The sequence below is a fragment of the Oryx dammah genome, unplaced genomic scaffold, assembly GCF_014754425.2.
Source record: "Oryx dammah isolate SB20612 unplaced genomic scaffold, SCBI_Odam_1.1 HiC_scaffold_8, whole genome shotgun sequence".
NCBI classification, from domain to species: domain Eukaryota; kingdom Metazoa; phylum Chordata; class Mammalia; order Artiodactyla; family Bovidae; genus Oryx; species Oryx dammah.
This window is the reverse complement of record NW_024070192.1, coordinates 40703523-40718962: the sequence shown is the minus strand read 5'-3', so window position 1 is coordinate 40718962 and position 15440 is coordinate 40703523. Positions and strand designations below refer to the sequence as shown.

Below are 15440 nucleotides of genomic sequence, written 5' to 3'. Positions count from 1 at the left end.
CAATTTGGCAGTATATGGCAAAAGTCTCAAAAAGTCCCTACCCTTTAATCTGGAATACACAGTATATGCCTCAATATAAGGTGACCCTAACATAAGTCTGTCAAAATTTTTTTTAAGTTATTTAGTTAACTGGATTATATGAACACTTAAAAATATAGATGAAATAGTAACTACCTATAATATTTAACTTAGTAGCTTAAATATCTACTTAAAATCATGTCACTACAATAAATGGACATAGAAGCATTGCGTTTTCCACATTCACAGGTCATTGTCACACTGCTCCACACTCCTCACAGGCATCTTGGCATCAGTGCCTTTGCCATCATGTTGTTGCTGTTCAGTCGCTCAGTTGTGTCCAACTCTTCGTGACCCCATGGACTGCAGCACACCAGGCTTCCCTGTCCTTCACCATCTCCCGAAGCTTGCTCGAACTTATGTCCATTGAGTCAGTGATGCCATCCCACCATCTCATCCTCTGTCACCCCCTCTCCACCTACCTTCAATCTTCCCCAGCGCTATGGTCTCTTTCAATGAGTCAGCTCCTCGTATTAGGTGGCTAGAGTATTGGAGCTTCAGCTTTAGCATCAGTCCTTCCAATGAATAGTTAGGGTTGATTTCCTTTAGGATTGACTGGTTGGATCTCCCTTGCAGTCCAAGGGACTCTTAACAGTCTTCTCCAACACCACAGTTCAAAAGCATCAATTCTTTGGCACTCAGCCTTCTTTATGGTCCAACTTTCACATCCATACATGACTACTGGAAAAACCATAGCTTTGACTATATGGACCTTTGTCAGCCAAGTAATGTCTCTGCTGTTTAATACACTGTCTGGGTTTGTCATAGCCTTTTCTTTTAATCAGAACACATTATCTTCCTTCCATCTACTATTTTTGAGACAGCAATGTTTTGAATCCATGCATAAAGCTGGCTCTAAAAATGTTATGCTACCCCTCAAGCATATAATCATATTCTTCATTTGTCCTATAAGTGGAAACCACAAACTCCACAATGTCACCATCTTCTGCAATGACTTAAGTGACCTTTGTGCTTCAGTCATGTTCAACTCTGTGACGCCATGGACTGTAGCCTGCCAGGCTCCTCTGTCTATGGGATTCTCCAGGCAAGAATACTGGAGTGGGTTACCATGCCCTCCTCCAGAGGATCTTCCCCACCCACGGATCAAACCCATATCTCTTATGTCTCCTGCATTAATTAGCAGGCAGGTTCTTTACCACTAGCACACATACCATGTTTTTCAAAATCACTAATGACTTAGCATACATAAATTACTAATGACTCAGGTACCTCTCTCATCCATACAATATTATTTCCTAGTGAGGAAATCTAGATGAACTGTTAATGTGAGAACTGCATGAAAATAAACTACATAGCTTATGTGCTATCTATATCTTTTCTAAGTAAAAGTGACACCACAGAATATATAAGACCTGATTTGTTGCAGATGCACATTTCCAGGCTCTTCCCTAAGAGGTCACTGCAATTCAACACCATATAAGACCACTGTGACATTACTAACTGAATAATTTGTGGCCTGACAGGCCACACCACCCCAAGCATTTTCTGATGACAAAACATTAATTATTGCAAGGTCGTAATTTTTTCCTTAAAATTTAAAAATCAACTTTACTGAGGTATAATTTATATACAATAAAATACATCTATGTCATAAATGTACACTTTTGAGTTTTGGCTGGCTTCAAACAAGCACTGATCTGCTTTCTGCCAAAATAAATAGACTGGGAGAAGTTCTTAAATGGATAGGCAGGCTACAGTCCATGGGGTTGCAAAGAGTCAGACACAACTGCGCAACTAACACACACAGGCTTTAAAAAGTTCTTTTAGTATAATTCTGCTGTGAGAATGTCCTCCTTATTTAGGTTCCTAGATAACCCATCTTTCACTGTAGCTGTCCTTCTTGTAGTGCCAGACTGTAGAATAAGAGCTCTTGACCGGCAATGCATACAAACTGGTCTCTGAGTGAGAACTGAGCCTTTAGCACATTTGTTCAGTTCAGTTCAGTTGCTCAGTTGTGTCTGACTCTTTGCGACCCCATGAATCGCAGCACGCCAGGCCTCCCTGTCCATCACCAACTCCCGGAGTTCACCCAAACTCATGTCCATCGAGTCCGTGATACCATCCAGCCGTCTCATCCTCTGTCATCCCCTTCTCCTCCTGCCCCCAATCCCTCCCAGCATCAGGGTCTTTTCCAATGAGTCAACTCTTCGCATGAGATGGCCAAAGTATTGGAGCTTCAGCTTCACCATCAGTCCTTCCAATGAACACACAGGACTGGTCTCCTTTAGGATGGACTGGTTGGATCTCCTTGCAGTCCAAGGGACTTGCAAGAGTCTTCTCCAGCACCACAGATCAAAAGCATCAATTCTTCGGTGCTCAGCTTTCTTCACAGTCCAACTCTAGATGATGCTTTGAAAGTGCTGTACTCAATATGCCAGCAAATTTGGAAAACTCAGCAGTGGCCACAGGACTGGAAAAGGTCAGTTTTTATTTGTTCAAGTTGCAACTAAAAGGCATGCTTAAAAACATTTGATGATGTTTTGATGCAATTACATTGTGTCTTTTCCATCCCACACATGGCCTTCAAGCAACATGGAGGAGTTCTCTAGGGTATGAATATTTTCACGTTTCTTTTTTTAATTTTTGGCTACCCTGGTCTTAGTTGAGGAGCACGGTTCAGCAGTTGTGGCACAAAGGCTTAGCTGCTCCCAGGCATGTGGGATCTTCACAGACCAGGGATGGAACCCGCAAGCCCTGCATTGACTGACAGATTCCTATCCACTGCTCCACCAGGGAAGTCTCATTTTTGCATGTTTTGTACCAAGAAAAAGTATCTCCAAGACATCGGGCTGCAATCACATAACTTCAGGACAGAGTATCCGTGAAGTACATTCAAACAGATGACCTTGGACTAGTCAGTCACTTGAGTGCTCAAATCAAATACACCAAGGAGCCACAGAGCAGCAAAACAAGTCACAATGTAGCTTCCTTGGACCTGCCTGTATCTGTGTCTATTCTCTTAAGAATTTATCCCAAGTTCTCTCCATCCAACCTCTGCTCCCTTTAAGACTGTTCTTAGGTAGGACGCCACAATGGTATGCTCTCCAGAGTCAAGGGACGTGTGCAAGAAGTTTGAAGACCTCACCTGAACTCTTCTGGTTGGTGACGGGCTTGCCTTCCTGATGCACGGCGTGCTGGAACACATGCTGAGTACCCTGGACCGTGGCCCTCTTCAGACAGATGTCCAGCAGGTCGTGAGTGGTGCCGACATTCTGGGCCAGTACGAACTGAGGGTCGGAATTCAGTTTCTGAAGCAGAGCCGCTACCTTCTCCGAATTCAGTCCTGCGGGAATACCTGATGGGACTGTAACATCAAGAAGAGGCTGAGGAAGGCTCATCTCCTACACTTGGACTCTAACTTGGTAAGAGCATCCCGCTGTCACCATAGAGCAGCGAAGCCCTTCACCGGCGTCCTCGCCCACGAAGCTGCCTCCCTCCAGGCCTCTCCAGCCCACCCAGAAAGCTCCATCCCCGCCGTCGCCCGGGGTCCCAGCACCAGCCCTTCCCCGCCACCCGCCCTCCGGGACGCAACGGAGCCCCTAGAGGCCCCCCCGGCAGAGCCTCGGCAGGGAAGAGCGGCGCCTCACCCGCTCCGTTCATGGCGTCCACGCTGCCCGGCGAGGGAACGGTAGTTTCGGGGTCCTCAGGCCGGGGCCGGGACGGCACAGCGCTTCGCAGCCTGGGCGGCCGACCTGCCTCTCGCACCCGGAGCGCCGGAAAGAGGAAACCGGCTCGGTGGCGGCGGAGGGCGAGAGAAACGGGGCCCGCGGAGGGACAAAACTCCCCCCACGCGTTGCTGAGTCAGCGCCGTCGGGGCTGGCCCCGCCCAGGGAAGGGCCGAGGGGGCGGGCCGAGGGGGCGGGCTGCCGACGCGCTCCGAGTCCCAACCACCCGCGGGTCCCCCCGCGGTTCCGGCGCACGTGGGCCGCTGTGATTACGCTTCCCGACCCCCGGGGCGCCGTCCTAGGATCCGGTCAGCCCCGAGGCGGAAACCTTAGAGATTTCATGCTGGGCCTCGGAGGCCGAATACACCAGCATTGTGGATTGATTCCCCGTTAAACCTTTTCAGAGGCCAAAAGAGGGCTCCAGGCTGTGGAGCGGGCTGAGGAGTCGCATAATTAAACACTGGGTTTAGGTTGAGTTGACTGTCACAAAAATGAACCCAAAGGCACTTCCAATAGGTCTCCTTTGCTGACCGGTCACTGCAATTTCAGTGGCAACTTGTTGCTTTGATTCTAGTAGAACCACGTTTTTATGTTTGAGGGGAAATTGAAATCAAGCTCGTCCCTACCCTCAGTAGCTACCACGGTTCTACAAGCATCCAATTGCTCATTTTGAGGAAATACTGATTCTAGGCTTCATAGCGTCGGTGAGAGTGAGTGTCCTACCTAGACCAGAAAGTACCGTGGGGTTTAACTAAGGATGATGACAGAAGTCAGTCTGATTCACCTATTCTGTTTTGCTCGGCTCTCTACAAAACCTGCAAATGAGCGGGTTTTCATCCCCAAGCTTGCAGGATAACTGAGAGGTTTTGCAAGGTTTTGAGATAGTGAAGTCATTCTTTTTGTTTTTCATGCTGTAAAATTTGAAACCTTAGTGAGATGTTGGGATGGGACCCACAGGTGATAAAACAATATATATTGATCTTTCTACCACTGAAGAAACTGCTTAGCTTCTTAGAATGGTGTGAGTGTTTGGTGGAACCTGGAATCTAGGTCCTAGATTGAAAATCTCTGATTCCTAGGAACTCTAATATCTGGGGAAAACCATACTCAGACACCAGTCAGTCATTTGAGAAATCACAGCCTCTATATCCCTGGAAAGACCTGGCTAAAGTTTGGGAATATAACATAGCAACTGTCTCCAATAGGGCCCATGGACTGACTATCTCATTCTGAGATTCTTCTGATGTCTGAAGAAAAGGAACAGGTTGAAAATTATACTGAGAGCAGTCATTGGTCCTTTCACAAAGGGATGTTCTAGCATCATGCCCAATTCAACTCATGAAATTTTATTCAGTATCTACCATGTACAGGTACTAGGCAAGCTGCTGATGATATGGAGATGAACAAGCTTAAACTTGCCATTCAGAAACACAAAATGCAGTAAAAAAGAGCAAAATAACTTCTAGACAGTTCATACTAATACGCCAATAGTGCTAGAAGCTGTGAGAAAGGGGCTGTTAATTAGAACCAGAGGTGCCTGAAAAAAAGGGTCACTTGTGAGCATAGTCTTAAAGAGTGGATGATGAAATCTCATAGGGGAAAACACAGAGAAAGGGCATGCAAGACACCCCCAAATGCAGGGGCACTAAAGCAAGTGGGAAAATCACTTTCAAGAAACTGATTTCATAGTCTGTTGTGGTTAAGATCAGGGAAGGTGCTAGGATCAGGGACAAAGTGTAGGACTGGAAAAGTTGGTTGGGGCCAGAATATGAAAGATTTTATTTGCCATTCCTGCATATCTAGACTTTGTCTTATGGTAAACTAGAAGCCAACATCAGTTTTTTAATAAGGGAGCAATATGCTCATTTCTGGGCTTCCCAGGTGGCTCAGCAGTAAAAGAATCTGCTTGCAATGCAGGAGATGTAAGAGATGTAGATTCAATCCCTGGGTCAGGAAGATCCTCTGGAGAAGGCCACAGCAACACACTCCAGAGTTCTTGCCTGGAGAATCCCATGGACAGAGGAGCCTGGCAGGCCACATACAGTCCACAGGGCCACAGCGTCAGTCACAGCTGAAGCATCTGAGCATGCATGCTCATTTCTATGTAAAGACGGAAACACAGGGATTTCCTGGTGATCCAATGGCTAAGACTCCCCATTCCCAATGCAGGGGGCCTGAGTTTGATCCCTTGTCAGGGAACTAGAGCCCGCAGTTCAGTTCAGTTCAGTTCAGTCACTCAGTTGCGTCCATCTCTTTGCGACCCCGTGAATCACAGCAAGCCAGGCCTCCCTGTCCATCACCAACTCCTGGAGTTCACTCAGACTCACATCCATCGAGTCAGTGATGCCATCCAGCCATCTCATCCTCTGTCGTCCCCTTCTCCTCCTGCCCCCAATCCCTCCCAGCATCAGAGTCTTTTCCAATGAGTCAACTCTTCGCAAGAGGTGGCCAAAGTACTGGAGTTTCAGCTTTAGCATCATTCCTTCCAAAGAACACCCAAGGCTGATCTCCTTCAGAATGGACTGGTTGGATCTCCTTGCAGTCCAAGGGACTCTCAAGAGTCTTCTCCAACACCACAGTTCAAAAGCATCAATTCTTTGGCGCTCAGCCTTCTTCACAGTTCAACTCTCACATCCATACATGACCAGAGAAAAAGCCACAGCCTTGACTAGATGGACCGTAGTCGGCAAAGTAATGTCTCTGCTTTTCAATATACTATCTAGGTTGGTCATAACTTTTCTTCCAAGGAGTAAGCGTCTTTTAATTTCATGGCTGCAATCACCATCTGCAGTGATTTTGGAGCCCCCCAAAATAAAGTCTGACACTGTTTCCACTGTTTCCCCAACTATTTGCCATGAAGTGATGGGACCAGATGCCATGATCTTCATTTTCTGAATGTTGAGCTTTAAGCCAACTTTTTCACTCTCTTCTTTCACTTTTATCAAGAGGCTTTTTAGTTCCTCTTCACTTTCTGCCCATAAGGGTGGTGTCATCTGCATATCTGAGGTTATTGATATTTCTCCCAGCAATCTTGATTCCAGCTTGTGCTTCTTCCAGCCCAGTGTTTCTCATGATGTACTCTGCATAGAAGTTAAATAAGCAGGGTGACAATATACAGCCTTGATGTACTCCTTTTCTTATTTGGAACCAGTCTGTTGTTCCATGTCTAGTTCTAACTGCTGCTTCCTGACCTGCATACAGATTTCTCAAGAGGCAGGTCAGGTGGTCTGGTATTCCCATCTCTTTCAGAATTTTCCACAGTTTATTGTGATCCACACAGTCAAAGGCTTCAGCATAGTCAATAAAACAGAAATAGATGTTTTTCTGGAACTCTCTTGCTTTTTCCATGATCCAGCGGATGTTGGCAATTTGATCTCTGATTCCTCTGCCTTTTCTAAAACCAGCTTGAGGGAAATGGCAACCCACTCCAGTATTCTTGCCTGGAAAAATCCATGGACAGAAGAGCCTGATGGGCTACAGTCCATGGGGCCACAAAGACTTGGACACGACTGAGCACATCACATCACTCATCATGAACTTAGAGAAGAATTCAGAAAAATCGATATGTGGGAAAATGTGAGTGAGCAGATAATGAATTTAGTTTTGACTCTGGCAAATTTGAAGTACCCACAGTATACCTAGGAAGAGAATTTCAGGAGACAGATGAAAAAATGTCTGGAATTACATAGGTCTTTTATCCAATGTCTGAAGTGACTTAGCAGCAGCAGCAGCTATCCAATGAAAGTCAACAAGATTATAAAGAGAAAGAGAATAAAGCAAAAAAAAAAAAAGATGAGCACCAAGAATTGTACCCTGTGCAGCTGCATGCAGTTGTATAGGGTGTTAATGGCACAAAAATGCCAGGTTGAGTGGGACAAATATGGCTTGAAACCATGCATCCTGGCCCAAAGCTGTGCCCAGCCAGATTATGGTGCACCTTTTACTATTTGTTACAAGGATGCCATAAGGGAGTGCCATTAACTCTGCAAATAGTGGTTTTAAAGAGTGGGTAAAGACAGAGAAGCCAGCACTAACACACAGAAAGAGCAGTGAGAGAGGGAGAAGACCCATAGAGTTATGCCCTGGAATCCCAGGAAGACAAGGAGAAGAAGGTGAACAGGACTGACAGCTTCAGAAAAGTTTGGCAACTGAATCACAGGTGACCTTGGAGAGAACAGCTTTGGTGAATGATGGGGTTGGCAGAAGCCACCACATTGCAGTATGTTGAGAGGAAAGGAAGTAGCAGGGAAGGTCTTTGGGGAGAAAAGGAAAACTTAAGTCCACTGTGGAGGATGAAAGACAGGAAACAGTACAGAAGAGAGATTAAATACATGGCAGAGAAGGTGTGATTGATAGGATAGAAGCCCTGGAAAAGAAAAGAGATGGAATCACTGGGGAAGGTGGAGGGGCCAGTTTTACAAGCTCCTGCCACCCTTTTCATGCCAATGACTACATCTCCCCATCCCATGCCCCCAAATTACTATCATCATCACTTTGCCAGATCTCCTGCTCTGCCCTCGTTGCCAGGGTGTCACCCTCAGTACCAGCTTTCCACCCAGCAAGTCACACCCATACACTTGGCCCCCGTGTAGAAACAGAGAAGAGCAGAGGGAAACTGGTTTTGCACTGGGTCTGCTCCAGATGACCTAGCCAGGCATACATTTCCCTAAGAATAAGATTCTTCAGACCTTCCCCTCCATCTCCATCCAGAAGAGATATTGTTGAGCCCTGTGACACGTCATGGAACAAAGGTACTGGCAGCAGAACTCTAGCATGAAATTCACAATTTTTGAAGGGAGAATCCATGTGAATTCAGTGAATGACATCACCTGCCATTTCAGCTATGCCATTTGCCTGTTGCTTCCATGGGGCTTCCCTAGTTAAACAAACAGATCTAGTGTCAAGGCAAGTTAAAAAAGAATACTAAAAATATGTAGAGGATTCCAAAGCATTAATAGGAAAAAGACAAATAACACAATAAAAAAAAATGGAAAAAAGACCTAAACAGGCATTTCCAACAAAAAGAAGAATGAATGGCAAATAAACAGTAATGTTGGAAATGCATAATAAAATTATAGTAAGATGCCACAGTATCTCTCTCTCTCTCTTCTTTTTTTTATTGGCGCTACCTCCCAGTCATCTGGGAAACTAGTCTGGTCCAGCCAGCTACCCCTTCTCCCAACCTGCTTTGGGGGAATGGCAAGGAGTGACAGGCCACCTTCTTGAGTGTACTGGAGCCCATGCACTCCCGCAGGGGAAGGAAGGCACTCAAAAATTATGTAACCCCCTGCCTCTGGATATAGGAGTGGGGGCGGGAGGCAGCACTCCTGGGACCTCCCTGCCCAGGGCGATGCAGGGGCTAGGTCGCTGGAATGGCCAGTCCAGGCAGGCCCCAGCTTGCCCTACTCCAAAACACCGCGCTGCTCTCCCAGTAGACACCAGGGACTTATTTTCTAACTAGGGGGAAGGGGCAGGATCTGGGTGGCGCCACACAGCCACCTCCAGCCTTTTTCTGAAGAGGCTCCGGAGACCACCCTGCTTCCAAAAGTTATGTCTGACCTCCAACTCTAGCCAGGCTGAACCCTGGGGACATTAACTAAAGATAAGAAGGGGTGGGGAGGGGAAACTAGGATGCTCGGGGAATTGGGTGGGTTGAGTTTTACATTTGTTGTTGTCCAGTTGCTAAGTCACGTCCCAGTTCTTTGTGACCCCATGGACTGCCCTGTAGGAGCTTGCCAGGCTTCTCTGTCCAGGGGATTTTCCTGGCAAGAATACTGGAGTGGGTTGCCAGCTCCTACTCCAAGTATCTCTTTTTTGTTGTTTTATTTTTAAAAATTTATTTTTGGCTGTGCTGGGTTTTTGTTGCTGCATATGGGCTTTCTCCAGGCATGGTGAGTGGGGCCACTCTTCCTTGTGGTGTACAGGCTTCTCATTGTGGTGGCTTCTCTTGTTGCAGAGCACAGAGTTTAGGCGCTTGGGCTTCAGTGTTGGCAGCGTGCGGGCTCAGTAGTTATGGCTTGTGGGTTCTAGAGCACGCGCTCAGTAGTTGTGGTGCACGGGCTTAGTTGCTCTGAGGCATGTGGAATCATCCTGGACCAGGGATCAAACCCATGTCCCCTGCATTGGCAGGTGGATTCTTAGTCACTGAGCCAAGGAAGCCCCACATTATCTCTTGATAGGCAAAACTTTTAAAGGCAGTTATCAAAAAGGACTATTGGCAATTCTTACATACTGCTTGTGGAGATATAAATAATATAGCCTGTTGGAGAACATTTGTCAACATTTGTAAAGCTGAAGATGCATGTACTCTATAGCTCAGAAACTTTATTCCTGGTTGTGTATTTGAAAACTACACCATCCAAAGTGGTAGCCACTAGTCACTTGTGGTTATTTAAATTTGTTTATTAAAATTAAAGTTAAAATTTTACTTTCTCAAGACTGTAGTCACATTCCAAGTTCTTAGTAATGACATGTGGCTGCCAAATTGGTGAGTGTAGATATAGAACTCTTTCATCATCACAGTAATTCCACTGGACAGCCCTGCCCTAGAGAAATTCTCACATATGTGCACTAGGCATCAGAGTCATGACTGTTTATGTGAGCATTGCTGGTGATTGCACAGAGCCTGGAAAAAACTCAAAAGTTCATCAACAGGAGTATGCATTCATTATGATATATTCATACAATGGAATACTACAGAGAAGATGAACATCATCAACATGGTTGAATTTCAGAAATGTAACATTGAAGGCAAAAAGCAATTGGGAAGCAAATGGAACACAACCATATTTTAAAAGTTCAACAATGAACAAAATTAAATAATGTATTTTTTAGACATACAAATATACATGGTAAAAGAATTGTCTTTTAAAACAAGGGACTATTAAACACCAAATTCAAGATTGTGTTTGCCTTTGGGGGAGAGACACAGACAGCTTCAAAGTTGTTAGCAATATCAAGTTTATTAAACTGGTGGTGGGTACATGGGTTTTCATATTATTTGTTATATCTGATTTCATACATTTTCTAATTTTGTCTGTATGAAATATTTCCTCTTAAGAAGATCACTCTACCTGCTGTGTAAATAATAGACTGAAGGGAGATGGGAAGGTAAGTAAGTCAGAGACCGGTTAGAAGACTGTAATTTGTCTAGGCAAAAGGTGACTGCTGACCTGGCTCAAGAGGGCAAGAATGGAGATGAAAGGAAGTGGATGAATTAGGGTATATATCATCCAGGTGAATCACCCTAACCCTGACCATTAGGATCTGGTAGAGGCTTGCATAGTGTAACATGGAGCGTGGAAGAGGAATAGGTAAGTCAGACTGAGAGTGTCTGGGAGAGCTCCTTGGAAGAAAGGACAGATCATCTGAACTGGGACAGTTAAGGGTTTGTTAGGGCTTCCCAGGTGGCACTAGTGGTAAAGAACTCGCCTGCCAACGCAGAAGACGGAAGAGACCCGGGTTCGATCCCTGGGTTGGGAAGATCCTCTGGAGAAGGAAATGGCAACCCACTCCAGTATTCTTGCCTGGAGAATCCCATGGACAGAGGAGCCTGGTGGGCTACAGTCCATGGGGTGGCAAAGAGTCAGACACGACTAAAGTGATGTAGCAGCAGCAGCAGGAACTGAAGAAGTGAAGTGTGAAGTGAAATGTAAGTCACTCAGTCGAGTCTGACACTTTGCCACCCCATGGACTATACAGTCCATGAATTTTCCAGGCCAGAATACTGGAGTGGGTAACCATTCCCTTCTCCAGGGGATCTTCCCAACCCAGGGATCGAATGCAGGTCTCCCACATTGCAGGCGGATTCTTTACCAGCTGGACCACCAGGGAACCCAGAGACAACAGGGTCTAAACATGGAGGACCTTTTCTACTAACGTTTTCTGTGTTCTGAAATTTTAACCCTTTGTGAGATATTGGATGGGACCTACAGTTGATAAAACAGGTACAATAGATCATTGGAAAGTCTAAGTCTCAGAACAGTTACCGTAGAACAGCTTCAGTGAATGCTGGAATGGGCAGAAGCCACCATTGCAGTAAGCTGAGTGGGAAGGAAGGGCTCCGGGGGGAGAAGGAAAACTAAAGTAATGTCTACCTGGAGGATGAAAGGCAGGAACCAGTGCAGATGAGAGGCTAAATACATGGCAGGGAAGGTTCGTTCAATTGCTAAAATAGAAGCCTCTGGAAAAGAAGAGATGGAATCACTGGGGAAGGTGGAGGGGTCAGTTTTACAAGCTCCTGCCACCCTTTTCATGCCAATGACTACATCTCCCCATCCCATGCCCCCAAATTACTATCATCATCACTTTGCCAGCTCTTCTGCTCCACCCTAGTTGCCAGGGTGTCACCCTCAGTACCAGCTTTCCACCCAGCAAGTCACACCCACATACACTCGGCCCCCGTGTAGACACAGAAAAGAGCAGAGGGAAACTGGTTTTGCACTGGGTCTGCTCCAGATGACCTAACCAGGCAGACATTTCCCTAAGAATAGGATTCTTCAGACCTTTCCCTCCATCCCATCCGGAAGAGATATTGTTGAGCCCTGTGACACCTCATGGAACAAAGCTACTGGCAGCAGAACTCTACAATATTATTTATTTATTTATTTTAATTTATTTATTTTAATTGGAGGTTAATTACTTCACAATATTATACTGGGTTTGCCATACATCAACATGAATCCACCACAGGTATACATGTGTTGTTCCCCATCCTGAACCTCCCTCCCACCTCCCTCCCCATACCCTCCCTCTGGATCATCCCAGTGCACCAGCCCCAAGCATCCAGTATCATGCATCGAACCTGGACTGGTGATTCATTTCATATATGATATTATACATGTTTCAATGCCATTCTCCTAAATCATCCTATCAAGATGATCCTACCCTCGCCCTCTCCCACAGAGTCCAAAAGACTGTTCTATACATCTGTGTCTCTTTTGCTGTCTCACATAGAGGGTTATCATTACCATCTTTCTAAATTCCATATATATGTGTTAGAATACTGTATTGGTGTTTTTCATTCTGGCTTACTTCACTCTGTATAATAGGCTCCAGTTCCATCCACCTCATTAGAACAGATTCAAATGTATTCTTTTTAATGGCTGAGTAATATTCCATTGTGTTTATGTACCACAGCTTTCTCTTATCCGTTCGTCTGCTGATGGACATCTTGGTTGCTTCCATATTTTAGAAAATATGAAATCCACAATTTTAGAAAGAAAATTGCTTCCATGGGGCTTCCATAGTTAAACAGATCCAGTGTCGAGACAAATTAAAAAATAATACTGAAAATATGTAGAGAATTCCTGAACATCAATAGGAAAAAAAGACAACCCAATGAAAAAGGAAAAAAGATCTAAACAGGCATTTCACACAAATGCCTGTGAAATGTGAAATAAAACTCTAAGAAGATGCCATGTTATTTCTTGATAGGTAAAAAATTTTAAGGCAGGCAGTAAGAAAGTACTATTGGCAATTATTACATACTGCTTGTGGAGATAAAAATTATATTACACACAAGTTGGGAAACATTTGTCAATATTTGTAAAGTTGAAGATGCATGTACTCTTATAGCCCAGACACTTTATTTCTGATTGTGTATTCGAAAACCATGTCATCATGGTAGCCACTAGCCACTTGTGACTATTTAAATTTGTTTATTAAAGTTGAAGTATAAATTTACTTTCTCAGTAGTAATAGTCATATTCCAAGTGCTTAGTAATGACATGTGGTTGCCATATTGGAGAATGTAGATATAGAACTCTTCCATTATCACAGTAAGTTCCATTGCACAACCCTGCCCTAGAGAAATTCTCAGATACATGCACTAGGCATCACAGTCTTGATTGTTTATGTGAGCATTGCTGATGATTGCACAGAATGTGGAAAAAACTCAATAGTTCATCAACAGGAGTATGCCTGTATTATGACATATTCATACAGTGGAATACTACAGAGAAGATGAAAATCAACATGGATGAGTTTCAAAAATGTTACTGTTGAGTACAGAGAGCAAATTGCAAAGCAGATGGCACAGACTACTTTTTAAAAGCTCAACAGCAAACAAAACTAAATAATTTTTTAGACATATAGACATATACATAAAAGAATTAGTTTTTAAAACAAGGTAATATTAAACTCCAAAATATTAAATTACCAAATTCAAGGTAATATTAAACTCCAAATTCAATATTAAACAAATTCAATTGTGTTTGCCTTTTGGGAAAGAGACACAGCCAGCTTCAAATTAAACACAGCCATCTTGTGTTTCAGAGAAGGCAATGGCACCCCACTCCAGTACTCTTGCCTGGAAAATCCCATGGATGGAGGAGCCTGGTGGGCTACAGTCCATGGGGTCGCTAAGAGTCAGACACAACTGAGCGACTTCACTTTCACTTTTCACTTTCATGCATTGGAGAAGGAAATGGCAACCCACTCCAGTGTTCTTGCCTGGAGAATCCCAGGGATGGGGGAGCCTGGTGGGCTGCCAGCTATGGGGTCGCACAGAGTTGGACATGACTGAAGCGACTTAGCAACCTCAGCAGCAGCTTGTGTTTAGTTAAACTGATGGTGGGCACCTGGGTTTTCATCCCATTAGTTATACCTGATTTCGTACATTCTCTGTATTTTTGTTTATATGAACTATTTCTTCTTATAAAGATCTTTCTAGCTGCAGATGGGAATGTAATCCACAGCCCTGTTGTGTCCTAAGTCACTATGTTGTATCTGACTGTTTGTGACTCCATGGATTGTAGCCCGCCAGGCTTCCCTGTCCATGGGGATTTCCCAGGCAAGAGTACTGGAATGGAATTGCCATTTCCTTCTCCAAGGAATCTTCCTAATTCAGGGATCGAACCCACGTCTCCTGCATTGCAGCCGGATTCTTTACCACTGAACCACCAGGGAGGCCCACAGAGATCTGTCAGGAAACTATGATTTATCCAGGAGAAGGTGACTGGTGACCTGGATCAAGAAGCAGCAGTGGAGATGAAAGGAAGTGGATGAATATGGCATATATTTTGGAGGTGAATCACCCTAACCCTAACCATTATTATCTGGCAGAGGCTTTTATGGTGTAATGTGAAGCATGGAAGAGGAATATGTAAGTCAGACTGGGAGCTTTAGGGAGAATTTCTTAGAAGAGAGACAGATGGTTTGTGTTTGGAACAGTTAAGGGTTTGTTAAATGATAATAACTGAGGAAGGTCATTCTACTTGGAGGTGACGTCTTATAGTAAGAATTGAAGGTAGCAAGCCTCTGTTTGGGAACTGGAGACTCTGAGCATAGTTGGAGTTAAAGAACAAGAAGGCAGGGGCCAACCATGAAGGGCCAATTGTACCCCTTGGGGGTTAAGACTTTATTCTGGAAGATGCAAGGAAACTGCCCCCCATTCTCCATTTCTTTTGTCAGATCCTCGGGAACAACAAAATAAGCCATTGATATAAGGCTGCGAAGTTCTAGCCACAAGGAAAACCAAGCTGGGCTACTCTGAAAATTCTTTGTTTTTTTTTTTTTTTTCCTGCACTGTGAAGCATGCAGGATCTTAGCTCCCCAACCATGGATCAAATCCTACCCAACCCCGCATTGGAAGCATGGAGTCCTCACCAGTGGACGGCCAGGGAAGTCCTGAAAATGCCTCTGTTTGTACTAAACATTTTTATAAATCATCACCCA

General features: G+C 44.7%; 1 protein-coding gene across 2 annotated transcripts in view; it reads right to left on the bottom strand.

Moving 5' to 3' along the window:
* The window catches only part of BLMH (bleomycin hydrolase), a 41172-nt gene extending 37257 nt beyond the window's left edge, over window positions 1–3915 (bottom strand). The window contains exons 1-2 of one of the 2 annotated variants that reach the window (XM_040243832.1): window positions 3687–3915; window positions 3185–3403 (exon numbers count right to left, since the gene is read on the bottom strand). In XM_040243832.1, the coding sequence (XP_040099766.1) occupies window positions 3185–3403; window positions 3687–3699 (232 nt within the window). In that variant the 5' untranslated portion in view covers window positions 3700–3915. The remainder of the gene's footprint in view (window positions 1–3184; window positions 3404–3686) is intronic. The other variant, XM_040243833.1, reaches the window with a different exon arrangement.
* Between the last annotated feature and the right edge of the window lie 11525 nt (window positions 3916–15440).